This window comes from Passer montanus, unplaced genomic scaffold (genome assembly GCF_014805655.1).
Source record: "Passer montanus isolate IOZ18808 unplaced genomic scaffold, ASM1480565v1 scaffold210, whole genome shotgun sequence".
NCBI classification, from domain to species: Eukaryota; Metazoa; Chordata; class Aves; order Passeriformes; family Passeridae; genus Passer; species Passer montanus.
Genome location: NW_024366704.1, coordinates 19,963 through 34,678, shown reverse-complemented (window position 1 = coordinate 34,678; position 14,716 = coordinate 19,963). Strand labels below are relative to the sequence as shown.

The following is a 14,716-nucleotide window of genomic DNA, read 5'->3' as shown; positions in this document are numbered from 1 at the left end:
CACATGGAGGAAAGGGACTTGAATTGGGAATGGGAAATTGACTGGAGAGGTTGGCCTGTGTCATTTTGCTTGTGCAGGGAGTGGCAGCTGTGCAATCATAGAGCAATTATCAGCAAGGTCTGAGGAATTCCTACTGCCCCAGTTATCCTTTGGATGTGCTGATGCTCCAGTTCAGCCTCTTGCTGCAGGCCAGTTGGGCCAGGATTGATCCCAGTGGCAGGAGAGCTTTGACACTCAGGTTCAATGCTCTGCTCTGGGACAGCTGGGAATTAAATCAGCATGAGCTGTTTAAAGTGTGTCTCTTAAACTTCTCACCACTTGTGGGCAAGGTGATGGTACTGCCAAGTGTGTGTGTCCCCTGTATTATTGTTATTTAAAGTTGGTGGCACAATATATGGGTCTCACCCCGGGGAGGGTACAGGCACCTGAACGGGTTTCAGGTTTCCAGGGAGGCTTTGCAGCTTGCACTGAGCTTTTTTCCAGTGTGGAAAGCTCGAGCAGGAGTTGTGACTACTTGGCATATCCTTACAAACATAGACCCTGAAGTGCAAAAGAGAATCTGCTGCTCTTAAGGCCCATTGACATCCTCAGAGGGGCACCAAATGACTTGACACTTCTAGTGCTGGCTTCTTCCTGCCTACAAGCCTGGTTCAGCCTCCACCCTCACCATGGCTAATTTATATTCCATAGCAGTCATTCCCATAACTTCTGGAAATTAGAAGTGCTCTAGTTTGTCCTTTAGAATAAGACAAACTGTGGGTTTTGATCCTGCCGTGTGTATATTGATTCTGGCTGGTGCTGAGATCTTGGCTCAGCCTAATCTCTTGTTTGCCTCAGTAGGACATTCACCTAAGCAAGAGCTGCAGTCACTGCCCCAGAATACTTAAGTGAGGTTTAATGATAGGAATTCTGGCTGTTGATCCCTAATAACCCTGGGCAATCGTGCACAGGTGAGGTGGCTCCCTGATGGATGTTCCCAGGGCTTTGACTTTGTCTCTGTGGGAATGCCTCCCTCCCAAGGCAGTGCATTACCCATGGCAAATGATGTTTATTGGGATCGATAGACACTGCAGATTGAAACTTTTCTTGATGACAAAGAACTGGAGAGCTAATTGAAACCAGCAGAAATATGGCCTCTAGCAGATTTTTGGTGTAAGTTGAGTAAGGCTGTGGGGACTGTTGGAAATGAAATAAATACTGGTGATGAAGACACCCGGTTTTGCTGTCATCTCAAAAGGCTCATGAGGATCAGCTAGAGTCAGATGCTTGCTATATAAATGTCCCAAGTTTTTGCATTTCCTAAGCCAAATGTGGCATGAGAATCTTCTTTTAATGGGACTAATTCAGTTTAAATGCTCAATATTATTAGATCTGCCCATGGGGGGAAAAGGTGTGGAGAGCAATTCTCTGCTGCTAAGAAATAGGAGATTTCCAGGGATGAAGTGAGCTGATGTCCTCATCCCCAAACTTTTAATTCCAGCCTTTGATCATGGTCCAGTCTCCCGGGATCATGTCAGCAGACAGGTCAGCAGACACCTCAGAGCCGCTTTTGTGTTGCAGGCGCCGTACGTGTTCAGGAACGAGCCCCTCCTCGTTGGCAGGGGGGAAACCGCGACGGTGTCGGAGCTGGTGCTCGGTGTGGGGGACAGTGACAACCCCCAGGATGTGGTGCTGATGGTGTTGGAGCCCCCACGCCACGGGAGGCTGCTGGGGGCCCCTGGGGACCCTGCCACCTTCCGCCTGGGTGACCTGGCGGGCGGGCGGCTGCGCTACGCCCACGACGGCTCCGACAGCCGGCAGGACGCGGCTCTGCTGCAAGTGAGCGACGGGTACCACTTCCAGAACATCCTGCTCCACATCAGGATTGCTCCCGAGGTACGTGCTGGCACACAGAGCCTGGCAGGCACGCTGAGAGTGCCACGCTGTCCCTGAGGTGTCACTAATCCTGAGTAACCAGTAGTGGATTGATTGGGTTTTGGAGGTCGCCCGAACTTTTGGTTTGCGACAGCTCCGCTTGTGCAGCTTTGATGATTCAAGTCCATAGTTACTTGATAAAAGGTAATAAACTGCAATAAAGCAGAAGGAGAAAAAGCTGAGGATATCTTCAATTCCTTACTAATGTGAAAGAGTAGCAAGAAGTAGAGCTGTCATTAGAGAAGGTCATGGTTTGCAATCTTTTATGCAGAGATCTGACACAGTGTCTTGGAGTCCCACCCCTTGGGAAGGAGCTAGGAGGAGATGACATTGCTCCTCTCTGGCCCTCTCTGCTGTGCGAGATGTCTTTCACAGCAGCTTGGGCAGAACAATTTAAGGGAGCTCAGCGAGCATTCCATGTGGCCGTGGAGCTCTGCACAAGGAGGCCCTGATCCCATTTGAACCCTGCAGGTTCCCCTAAAGCTATGGCAGTAATTAATGTTAATTAGTGCTGTGACTCACACAGCAGTCTGGGGATGAAAAAGGAATTGCTTTCAAGGCTGGTGCTGGTGTTAGACTCCTGGAATAAATGGAGCCCTGCGTGTGGTTTTTCACCCAGACCGCTTCCGTGGCCCTAAGGAGCCTGAACAGGATCACAAGGGCTGTGGAAGTGCTTGGACACCACTCTGTGCTCTTTGTAACACCTTTTTTTCCCCACTGCTGATTAAGCAGGTTCTTGTAAATCCCAGTGAGGGTGAATTTGCTGAGAGTGTTTTCTTTTATTATCCTATTTTGTGCTCCCTTGTCTCTCCTTATCGTTCCGCATTTCTCCGTGCAGCGCTTGGCTGCAGAGGAGAATGAAGGTGGTGACAGAGGTGAGAGCAGGGCAGCTTTTAGGGCTTTTTCCAGTCCCTTTGGTTGCCAATGGCTGCTTTTCCCATCCAGACCCTTTACTGGAACTGTTGCAGTCTGAACAGGGACGTGGAAGCTTTTATTTTCTGAGAGGCCAGGGGAAACACAGACAAAAAAGGCAAAAGATGTTTATTTTAGGGATACCCTAGACCTCTAGAGATCCAGCAAAGAGAGGCCTCCAAGGCATTTGCAAGGCAGCTGACCTTGCCCTGCCTGGGAGCAGGTAGATGAAAACACTTTTACGTGTTAAAAATATTTTTAAAATAGATTAGCAAGCAAAAAGAGCTGTCTCATGAGTCTGTTCTTATTAACAAGCAGCCTCAAAGCCATGTGGGAATGGTATCACAACGTGATGGATGGCTTTAATGTGGCCAGTGAAGGAACATTCAGTCATTTAGTGATGTAAGAGGTGAAGGTTTCCATGTTTATAATGAACCCACAGTGTAAGTGGAGTACAGATTAGGTGGGTGCACAGCAGACATGCCAAAAAAGAGGTTGGAAATCATCCTGTAATGTGGTTCCTTTTCACAAACATCTTTGTAGCTCTCTCTCCTGTCTCTGTGGCAGATCCAGAAGAAGACAGTGGTGAGTCATTTCAGTCTGGGGGCTGGTTATGTGGAGCAGCAGATGAGGAGGGAGGTGATCCCTTAGATGGAGCAGTCAGGATTTTGACTGATCACACAGTTCAATGTGAACTGCACCCACAGCCAGTTTCAAGGTGAATGTGCAGAAATCCAGAAAAGAAGTCACATTTACAGCAGCTGGGCTATAAGAAAGAGCCATGGCATGGAAGAGGTCACAGGGATTTTGGTGACCTGTCCAACAAAGCAAATTAAAGCCAAAAAGGGCTGATACAATCCTTGAGTGCCAGAGTAGTGTTACTGAAATAAGAAGGAACTGTAGTGAAACTATTGCTGCAATCCAGTGCTGACAGCCACATTTCAGGAAGCTTAAATTAATATTGGACAAAAAAAAAATTTCAAAAGCCACAGGAGTCGTTTGAAGGTTAGGAAATCCACTGAATAACTGAAGACTTGGGTGGATGCTCAGAGAGAGTGAGCATGGTGGTGAAAGATACAATTATGGAGGAAGACTTGGGTCAGGAAGGTTTAGGGTCAGGAAGGTTTAGGGTCAGCAGCAGGAAATTAGGAATTAGAGGACAAAGTCAGTTCTACAGGTTGGGAATGGGGTCTGAGGGATACAGCAGAAGGATCCACATGCATTTCTTCAAGCAGACAACCTGGAATATGTAACAACTTCCAGAATACTCTCCTTGATCCTTGGAAGTCCCACTGCAGTCATCCTTTTCCTGCTGTCCCCGTGCCTGCAGGGTGCCAGGAGCCCCCGGCTGGTGAGCAATTCCCTGGTGTGGGTGCCCCAGGGAGGCATGCTGCAGATCTCCAGGACAATCCTGCACGCCGAGCTGCCCGGCGCCCGGGACTCTGACATCATCTACACCATCACCAAGGAGCAGCCCACACATGGTAAATCCCTCTGGGGTCCTGCTGCCCTACAGCAGCACCCTTCCAGGGTGTTTTGTGCACATTTGGGGGAACAGTTCCTTAGAATGGTGGGCTGGCTGAGTGCTGCTGACCCCATCTTTGTCCGCTTCTCGCAGCAGCGCAAAGTAAAAAAGCACTTTTGCCCTTCCTGATCATCTGTGTTGCTCCATTGCTGGTGGAATCCTGGCGTGTTTACAGCCCTGAGAGAGCAGAATCTCAGTGCCAAAAGATAATCCTCCACTGTGAATGTCTGCCTTGAGGAGCACAGAGCAGTATCTATCTGTGGAAACTGCTGAGCAGAAGCTTACCTTGAAGAATTCCCTAAATTTTGTGACTCTTGATTTAATTTGTCCCAGAGGAAGGGATTGCAGGACAGGATTTGGTGATGTTGTTTGGATCTGTAGATAATTCTTGTCTCCAAATTCCTTCTGAGAGGCTCTGAGCTCAGCTCTCAGGGCAGTGACTTTCACCAGGAACCCCGTGCTCAGGGAGGATCTTTTGGGCACAGGGTAAGGGAGGTGTGGAAGGTTCTGGGATTTGTGACCGAGGTATAAATGGAGAGAAATGGGATGAAAAAGAGGTGTCATATGGAGGGAAAGGAAATATGGAAAGAAAAGAAAAATTATCTTTCCTTACTCAGCATCACAATTTTCTTCACAAAAACCATGTCGAATAACATGTTTTGCACTTCTAAGAAATTGATACCACATTTAATTTCCTGACCTGGGAAAATTAGAGGATCCCTCTAGCAACATCCATGTGGTTTTTTATTTCCTTTTGCTGGGAGGACAGGCTGGTTTCCATAACAGCTGCCAGCACCTGATGGAAGCAGAGATAATGAGAGTTTTGCAGTTTAGAAGAGAAGTAATTAATTTGTATTTCCCCTTTAGTTTTCTAAACTGATGAAGGTCTGTCTTCTCATTTTTAATAGGCATTTACATGCAAACAGGAATTTTTCCCCGAGGAGCTTGTCTCCTGCTGCCTAACCCTAACTAAAATTTATTATCCTGTGTTTGTATCACCATAATTATTGCTGCTGTGATTAATTGCAGTAATATGAACAGGTTTGTAGCTGCAGGAAAAAGCAGGAGAAATCAATGATCTCCAGAATTTTATCTGAAATACTGTTTTGCAGAAAGGGAGGGAAAAAGTAAGAGAGACAGAAATGTGGAAAATTGGTCCTGAATCCTGGAGGGCTTATCTGCCTACCTTAGTCTGTGAGTAATGGGAAAGATATTCATACCTATAGAAAATATAGAATTTGATTTTTGGATTTTTAGGGGAACTCCCATGAACAAAACCATAAGACCTGGAATGTAATTAGGGTACTGATAAAGGAATTTTAGCCCAGAGTTTGATGATGGAATGGAAGTGTGATATTCAGCATCTTGCTGAATTACTTTTTTTTTTGTTGCTCCAGCTTTTCAAGGGTGGTTTGGGGAAATTAAATGAGAGAGCTTACGATGGATGATTCACATAACAGAGTGATTAATTACCAATCAGCAGAACTATCAAGCCGTTTAATGGAATTAATTAGCAAGAATGCCCAATGTCACCGGGATGTCTCAATGTCTGCTGACGGCTTTTGGGAGCTCTGCTGCTGGTGGAGTTGATGCTGCATGGAAAAAAGCTCTGCGAGGGTGGGCTCTTTAGCTGGGGCCAGGGCCCCTCTTGCTGGCTGTGTTCTCCCAAGCTCCCCGCTGCCTTTCCCAGGGGAGGTGGTGCTGCTGGTGCCGATGGCGGCGGACGGCCCGGCGCACTCGTGGCAGCTGTTACCCGACGGAAGAGCGGCCTCCCCCACCACCTCCTTCACCCAGCAGGACATCCGCGACGGCATCGTGTGGTACAGGCACTCGGGGGCTGAAGTAGAGAGTGACTCCTTCCAGTTCCAGGTATTCCTTGTCGTTCCATGTCCTTTCCCGTGTTCCGCGTGGCAGCTCTCTGAGGTGACTCCACGTCGTGTCCCGTGAGGCCAAGTTTTAACAACAACATGGATATGTGTGTGAATGCACACTGCAAACACACCACCCTCTCATAAAACCTAGGATACTTACACCAAGTGAAAACCATTCCAAGTGCCTTTTAAAAAATTGGTGAGCCACAGAGCCACGCAGCCCTTGGTTTCTAAGCTAATAATTTCATTTTGGCTTCAGAGCCCTTCATCTTGCAGACAGGCCAAAAGGTAGAAATACTCCCCAGTAGCTGGGAAACTGAAATAAATCCCCACTCCCCACAGGTTTAAGAGCCATAAAATTGCTCAGACAGGCCCTCGCTGTTTGCTGGGAGGGTTTCACAGCCTGCCCTCAGTAAGCTTACGTGAACGCTGGCACGCAGTGTTTGTTACATCTGGTTTACAAGGCAGAAGCAATTACTGTAGCACCGCAGAGGCAATTAAGGTAATTTCTAAAGTAATTAACATAAGTGATAACGAGGAATTTGTGAGCGTCAGTGTTGAACAAGCTAATCTTTGGCTTAATTGCTGCATTCCTCTTGTAGACTATGCATTTTGCATGAGTTGAGTGTTTGGGTTTAGTATCTCGAAGCAGTAGCAATAAATGTACAGAGAGCTCAGAAAGGGAGCTGGGAATACCTGGTCACATCAGGAGACCATGGCACCTCTGTCCAAGTCCAAGTCTTCAACTTTGGGTTGGGACATTTCAAGGCCAACATGTTGTTTCCATCAGTTTTAGGACAGAGCAGGTGCAGCACATGGCTAAAATGACACCATTCCTTTCATCAGAACTTACATTTTTGTGCATTTTCGAAAAATTAAGCTTCAGGATGTTCACTTATCCATTCCTGTGACCTTTCCTTCCCAGGTGTCCAGCTCTGCCAGTCCACAAGCCAGACTGGAAAGCCACGTGTTCAACGTTGCTGTTCTGCCCCAGACACCCAAGGCCCCTCAGCTTTCCCTCGGCTCCTCTCTGCACATGGCTGTAAGTGATAACACCACACACATGGCTGGAGTAGGAATGGGAAAAAAACAGATTAGAAGAGTAACTGGGGTGGGGAGTGCAGAAAATACCCACAAAAAACTGAAAAACTTGGTATTAAAAGTGATGAATGTACAGACTGGAAAGGAGCGGGGGGGAAAGAGAAACAAAAGCAATGTTTTATGGAATTCTTACCCTTTCCTGAGAAGCCAGGAGGAATGGCAAGAGAGAAAAACTGTGGCTTAGACTGTAATGAATGGGTATTGCCAGTAGTTCCACTGTAAACTTGATCCCAGCTGCAGCTCTGGGAATCACCATTTGGATGAGAAGGGTCTCTCCAAGGTTCCCTGGCTGTGTTAATTGGAAAGAGGATCTTGCAGTTTAAAGTTGGTTTTGTGGGCTCTCAGGCTGTGGTGCAAGCCTTCCCTGTGTGTCCCCATCACCCGTGGGTGAAGCCCAGCTGTCCCCTCTGCTTCTCCTGTTCTGCATGCCAGGCATGGGGCCAGGAAAGGCACAGGATGCAATGGGGGAGGGATTAGTGGGAAGCCCCTGGCACAACAGCCTTGTCAAGGTTTGAAATAGTGGCAACCTTTGCTGGGTGATAATCAAACATGGTCACACTGCTGCTTGGAGCCATTTATCTTCCCGCTCCTGACTTTTTGTTGTTGTCATTATTGACAAAATTGATGGGAGAGATGTCTGGCAGAGCCACACAGCACTGGGTTTTATAGCTAATTACTCCCCACAAAATTCAATAGGGCCATAAAACACCTTTTACCTCACCACCTGCAAGTCCCACCTTTGGGAGAGACAAATAGACCTTGGAGGCAGCAAGGAAGAAACATAACCTTAAATCTTTCCGTCAGAAAATCCCACTTCCCTGCCCCAATGTGATGGAGTTCTGTTCATTTGTCTTCAGACTCCTTCAGAATGAGACTTCTAAAGCTGAGAGGAAAGCACAATACTGTGAGTCCTCCCATCCCTCTAGCCTTGACTTGGACTTGTGCTGCTGGGAAAGGTCAAGGGAAGTTTGATGACTCTTTTGTCCAACTGGACACAGCATCTATATTGGTTTTTCTTCCATCAAGTTAACCTGCTTTCCCCGTGTTGGTAACCTTTCGTGTTCCAAAGCAGGTTATTGAAGTGCCCAAATCCTTAATTTAGCTTGTTCTCCCCCTGTTTTGCTCAAGATTATGAAATGAGCTGTATGCTTTTCACACCCAGCTGAGCAGTTTAATTTGTTAATTCTGCAGGATTAAGGTTCATGAACATGTGGAAATTAACTGGTTTTGGGCACGTAAGTCTCTTCAAGCAGCACTGTAATTCCTTAATGCCCTGCCTGCCTTTGGTTCATGATAATCTTGTTATGGAAGGATCAGAGCAATTTTAGACAGGTTTAAAACAAAAGGGAAAGCTTTGGTTCCTCTGTATTCCAGTTGAAAGGGCTGAGTCATTTTCACTCATTTTCTTTTAAAAGAGAATCCAGTCCAGCCACATCAGACTATATGAGAAAACTACACATACAATGAATTGCATGTTCAGCCAGGCAGTTCTTGATCAAACTAGGTTTTCCTTTCTCTCCTTGTAATTGCTGTAGGCCAAAAGAGAAACCTGACCATCTGTGAGTGTGGAGGTTATGCACCTGCAGGGGACAGGAGGTCAGGGTCAGGTTTCAGAACTGGGCCTGTACATCTCAAGACTGTCTTATATCTAACTAGAGCAAAGCAAATTCTCTTTCAATGCATTTTTGGGTGAATCTTTCCATGTCTCTGGCCTTGATGCTCATGGTCTGATGTGTTTATTGAGGTGCTGGAGGACCGTGTGACAGTGATTGAGCCCCATCACCTCTCCTTTGTAGACCCGGAGGTTCCCAGTGACAAAATCCTGTACAACGTGACTGTGCCTCTCCTTCCTGGGCAAGGCAAGTGGACCTGCTGCTGCAGTAATTGCCACATCTTCTGAGTACATCTCCTCCTTCCCTCATCTGTTAATCCATTTGGCCTCTTTCCTTAGTTTTTTAAACACCTTATTCCTTAACCCCATGTCTTTGGCTTCTTTAGGAATGTGCTGCAGAGCTCAGACAGTTTTTGCTACTGTCTGAATAATACTGAATGTTGTGTCCCGTGGCTTTCTGCTTCCCACCTCTCGAGTGAGAGGTTCTGTGTAGAAATGCCTGAGTGAGGAATCTCTGTTTAATTTCTCTTGTCCCCAGAGCCCATCCTCCATGCAGTTGCATCCACGTGACTTGTTCTGGAAGCGGTACAAAGACGTACCCAAAGGGGAAAAGCAGAGGAATCAGGTGGAGTGATGGAGAAATTAACCCCTCCTGGTAATGCTGGTGTCTCTGCACCCACAGGTCTCGTGGAGCACAGGGACAGGCCTCTGTCCCCAGCCAGGTTCTTCACCCAGGCCGACATAAACCACGGCAGGATTGCTTATCGTCCGCCCACCGCCGCTCCTCACCTCAGGGAGATCATGGCCTTCTCCTTCGCAGGTGAGCGTCCCACTGCTCCTTGCAGGGCTTCCTCCTTGCTGAGGAAAGGCCCCTGCCCCGTTCAGCATCAGCACTTGCTTTCCCCCAAATCCTCCAAGACCACAGCAAGGCGTGCTTTCCTGTCCTGACCACAGTCACTCTGTGCTTGTGTTTGTCCCACCAGGTCTCCCAGAGTCTGTGAGCTTCCGATTCACAGGTATGTCAAACACTTATGCTTTCCTGGCCAGAGCAGTTTTCATCCTTCTTTGGCCCTTCCCATTGCCCGTTGCCCCTTGGCCTTTGTTCTGCTGCAGGCACACCTGTGGGCGCTCAGTAGGAATTTCTGGAAATGCACATGCCTGGGGAATTTTAATTTGTCTGGTTCCCAGCAGTGTTTTACAGAAGCTGAGCCACAGCTTACTAGAGATGTCTTTTTCCAGTGGCTGCCTGGAATCAGTCCTAAAAGCCTGATTTATCCCTCTTGTCCCTGCAGTATGAACAAGGAGTTTTACGCTCTCATTTTTTTTAATACAGCATGGAGACATTTCTGCAATTAAATTGCCGCAGATAAGCTGCTTGCTTGTTTAACACATCCTTCTGTTTCCATGTGCTTTCTGGCTTCCACCAGCAAGGAGAAGTCTGTGTTCTGAGTTAGGGACAGGGATAAATGCTCTTGGCCTGGGTGAAGTGTGTGTGTATGCCCACAGACAAAGGCAGGACATGAGCCAGTGATGTGGGATGGTGATTTTTGCACAGACAGGTGAATTTCCCAGGTGAAGGGTCCCTGCAAAGCCATCCCTGCGCTCAGGCGTGGTTTCTGTCTGTGCCTAGTGTCTGGTGGGGAGCACACGAGCCCGGAGATGGTGTTTGTCATCCACCTGCTCTCCGCCGAGCAGCAGCCTCCGGTCTTCCAGATCGCAGCTCCCTTCCTGGAGGTCAGCCAGGGGGGCAGAGCCACCATTGGTGAGTGGGGTGCACGGGGCACGGCGTGGGGCTCAGCTCACTGCCAGGAGGGCCCAGGGGTCGCTTGAGAGCCACCCTAGGAGAGAGTTCCCTGACACAGCCTGAGCATCATCAGGGGGGCACATTATTTCCATGGAACTTGCAGCTCTTGGGCTGGAGCAGCTCCAGAATTATTTATTTTTCTTGTACTGACTGAATTACGGGGTTTTTTTTTTTGCTCCATTCACACAAGCTATGCTCTCTTTCCCTGGCACAGGGATCCAGTTGGCTGTAAGTGACACGGATACAGCTCCTGAGGGCCTTTTCTTTGAGCTGGTGAAACCCCCCCATCATGGCATTGTGCTCAAGTACAGCACAGATGTGCAGGAGCTCATGAGAGCAGGTGAGTGGAGCAAGAGTTTCCCTCAGTGCAGGAGAGGGGTCAGCCTGGCTGGTTTAGGTGAGCAGGAGGAGACAGATGCCCCTGGCAGATCCGGATGCATCCATAGGGAAGCCTTATCTAGCTGTGAGCTCAGGAAGCAGCTGGGAAGAAAAGGAGGAGAATCACGAGGAGTCGCTGGAACTGGGAAGGTCACAGCTTTTCCTCTGCCCTGCCAGCTCCTTAATCAACATCCTCGTAACTCACAGCCCTGGCAGGATGGGATTAAATGCCAGTTTAGTTCTTGATTAAGGTCATTTGAGTTGGATTCCTGCTCTGGGCAGAGTCTTTCTGACTCGTGTGTCCCTCCCTGGGCAGGCGACACCTTCACCTACGAGGACGTCACCCGGAATGCTCTGCAGTACGTGCACGATGGCTCAGCAGCAGCAGAGGACAGCATGGAAATCTCTGTCACCGACGGTGTCACCACGGTCAGCACGGTGCTGAGGGTGGAGGTGTCCCAGCTGGACACCCACGGCCCACAGCTGGCCCCAGGCTGCCTGTTGGCTGTCACCGTGGCCAGCAAGAGCTCTGTGACCCTGTCCCGACAGCACCTCGCTTACACGGTGGGTTTTCATCTGGTCCTAAGCCCAGGGAATGCTGCCAGGCCCCTTTTCCTTGTCCCCCACACACCTGTCAGCGTGGATTCTGGCCAGAGAGCTCAAGTTTTGGCTGCTGCCAAAAAGGGGATAACAGACTCTTTCATCCCACAGGGATTTAAGGTTATCCCCATTTGACTGTAACAGAGGTGAACTGCTATGCTAAACATGAGAACTTAGTTAATCCCAGATTTTTTTGTTAAACAGACTTGCTAATAAAGCACGTGGATTTGCCAAGTGTTAATCCCTCGAAAATTTCAGCCCCCTCACCCACCTTTTTCTGGGCAGATGGGAAGGGGGAAGGAGTAAATAACCCCAGGATGCTGCAGAGCTTGGTGGATTGAGTTGGTCCCAGAGCTTGTGTGCTGTGCAAGTGTTATCCTGCTGGTGACATTCCCAGGAAAGCTCTGTACTCCTTGCAGATGATGTAGCACCCTCCTGAGGGAGGAGACATTGCACTACAGCTGTGAGGCTGGAGAGACCTGAGCTGAGAGAGGCTGGCTGTCAGAGAGATGACTGGGAATTTTTTTTGGGTTTTTTTTTTTTTTCCCCAAGGGAACAGTCTGGATGCAAGTCTGGAATCTGTCCTGTCCTCTGAAGGAGGAAGGCTGACAAGGGAGATGCTCAGGTTTAATCTGAATAAGAGCACAAGAAGATTTCACTCCTGACCCATATGCTTGGGATGTGTTGATTTCTGCTCTGGGTCTTATTTTTCAACCACCTAACCAACCTCTTCTAAGAAAGATGACATCTGAGTTGTGATACCACAATGTGGTTGTACTAATGTGGTTGAAAAGAGGCAAAATCAGGTTTTAGTTCCCTGTAAAGTACTTTGAAAATGAAAATACCAGGTTTATGTCAGGGAGACTGTGTTAATGTGATACAAGGACGTAGAGAAAACCTTTCTGAGCTGAGAGAAGATGGAGATACATTTTGTGGTATGCTTTGAAAATGTCAACCCTCTTGACCCTCTTCTCATCAGTAAAGCTTCATTTAATATTCATCTGTGGGTCTGACCCAGCTAGGCAGGTATAAAACTATAAAACTCTTATTCTTCCTTCCATTTTTAGTGGAACAGAGCAATGGCTAACTCTGCCCTGTTTTCATTTGGTTTGTTTCTTCATGCTTAGGATAACAACTCTCCTGACTCAGAGATCAGAATCCAGCTGATATCTCTGCCAGCCTATGGAACCCTCCTAAGGATGTCAGGCTCCCACAATGAAGAGCTTTCCAAGGTTTACAATTTCACCATGGAAGACATCAACAGCCAGAGGATCAGGTAGCCAAGAGCACTGTTCTCCCTCAAGCCATACCAGTTGAAAGCTCAGTGGGTTTTTCCCCAGGGGTCTCTGGGCTATTTAAAAGAATTCAGGGAATGAACGTGAAGGAGGTTGGGAACTGAGACACCACCTCTCTTCCAAGAGGATTGCCTCACCTCTAACTGCGGGGATGGGATGGATCTGCCTGGGGCTCAGCGAGGCTCCCTGACTCCCTGTGTCCTGATCCCACAGCTACTCCACCACGTTTGAGACCAGCAATCAGCCTGTGACCGACATCTTCCACTTCTCTGTGCTGGATGCTGACAACAACCGGCTGGACAGGCAGATGTTCACCGTCACCATCGCCTCTGCCCTGGCGCTGCCCGTGCTCATCGCCTTCGCCGACCGCGTCACCGTGAGTGCCTGGGGACAGGGACGTGGCTCTGAGTGCCTGGGGACAGTGACAGCCATGGCTCAGATGGGAGCAGCTGAGCAGTGCTCCTGGACTGGGGGGAAGTCACTGAATAAAACGTAGTGTTACTTGTGCCACCCACTCGGAGGCCGGAGGAGGCTGACAATCCTCCTGCCTCCCAAAACCTCATCTGTTTATATCTGTGCCACTCAGGAGCTGCTTGTCCCTAGGGTGTCTTCTTGATATCAGTGGAGCAAGTCACATTTATCCCTACTCAATATTTCATCCCTAATTTCACCACTGTGTGTGTAAGAGACTCTTCAAGTCTGAAGACACCTGGTGCTTTGGGCTGACACAGAGCATTTCACCCTCCTTATCAAAGCCTTTGGAAGTCATCTCCCTCCTTTCCAGCTGTGCATTCCCCCTCCCTTGCCTTCAAAAGGCTCTCCACAGCAAGAACTGCATGTCTTGCCTTCTGAGAGGTCACCATGACTCTGCCAGTTCCCTTCCTGCCCTGATAAAGAACCCACAGGCTCCTCTTGGAGGCCAGGCAGGCTTTGTTCTTCCCATCCCACCTCACCTCCCTGCTGAATTCCTGACTACAGACCTAGGGGAGGGTGGGACAGCACTCTGGAGCCTGGGCAAGCCTTTTCCATGGAGGCAGCCTCATTCAGTAAGGATTTGTGTTGTCTGCTGTTGCTTCCCAGGTGGATGAGGGGGGCAGGGTCCCGCTGCTGGCTCATCAGCACTTCACTGCTGACTATGACACTGCTGCCAAGGAGGACCTGAGGGTCACCGTGGTCACTCTGCCTGTGTATGGCTACATAAAGAACACCAGGACAGGTAAACTGCTGGGCTCTCCCTTCTTCCCTCCTTTGGGCTCCTAACAGGATCACATCTGCCATATCCCATGGAGGGGATGGCTTGTGCTGCATCTAAAACTGCAGCTTCCCCAGTGCCCACTCTAGCACAGCAGATATTGCCTCCCTCAAAGGCCACAAGGTGTGGGAAGCCAAGCTGTAGAAAGGAGCATTCCTTCTTCTGCAGCCCTCACAATGTGCTGGGTTTCTGTTGAGTTTATCAGCCACTTGAGCATCCTTTCACCGGTGATACTCTGCTTTGCAGGAGAGAGCTTTGGCCCACAGAGTGAGTCTGTGGGGACCACAGACGCATCCTTTTCACTTCAAGATGTCCTGGAAAAGAGCATTTACTACTTCCAGAGTGTCCATGAGAGCATTGAGCCCACAAGTGACACTTTCAGCTTCTATGTGAGTGACGGCTTCAGCCAGTCAGAGGTGCAGAGCATCAACATCACAATCCAGGTATGCCGG

The 14,716-nt window shown here is 48.7% G+C and overlaps 1 protein-coding gene across 3 annotated transcripts in view; it reads left to right on the top strand.

Annotated features, from left to right (window-relative positions):
• Nucleotides 1–14,716, top strand: part of FRAS1 (Fraser extracellular matrix complex subunit 1) — a 102,691-nt gene that overhangs the window by 68,461 nt on the left and 19,514 nt on the right. For all 3 annotated transcript variants that reach the window (XM_039709476.1, XM_039709477.1, XM_039709478.1), the window contains 14 exons: nucleotides 1,561–1,875; nucleotides 4,157–4,310; nucleotides 6,042–6,220; nucleotides 7,148–7,264; nucleotides 9,068–9,182; nucleotides 9,618–9,755; nucleotides 9,919–9,951; nucleotides 10,566–10,697; nucleotides 10,954–11,079; nucleotides 11,434–11,681; nucleotides 12,845–12,993; nucleotides 13,226–13,388; nucleotides 14,093–14,228; nucleotides 14,511–14,707. In XM_039709476.1, coding sequence (XP_039565410.1) covers nucleotides 1,561–1,875; nucleotides 4,157–4,310; nucleotides 6,042–6,220; nucleotides 7,148–7,264; nucleotides 9,068–9,182; nucleotides 9,618–9,755; nucleotides 9,919–9,951; nucleotides 10,566–10,697; nucleotides 10,954–11,079; nucleotides 11,434–11,681; nucleotides 12,845–12,993; nucleotides 13,226–13,388; nucleotides 14,093–14,228; nucleotides 14,511–14,707 — 2,202 coding nt within the window. The remainder of the gene's footprint in view (nucleotides 1–1,560; nucleotides 1,876–4,156; nucleotides 4,311–6,041; nucleotides 6,221–7,147; nucleotides 7,265–9,067; nucleotides 9,183–9,617; nucleotides 9,756–9,918; nucleotides 9,952–10,565; nucleotides 10,698–10,953; nucleotides 11,080–11,433; nucleotides 11,682–12,844; nucleotides 12,994–13,225; nucleotides 13,389–14,092; nucleotides 14,229–14,510; nucleotides 14,708–14,716) is intronic.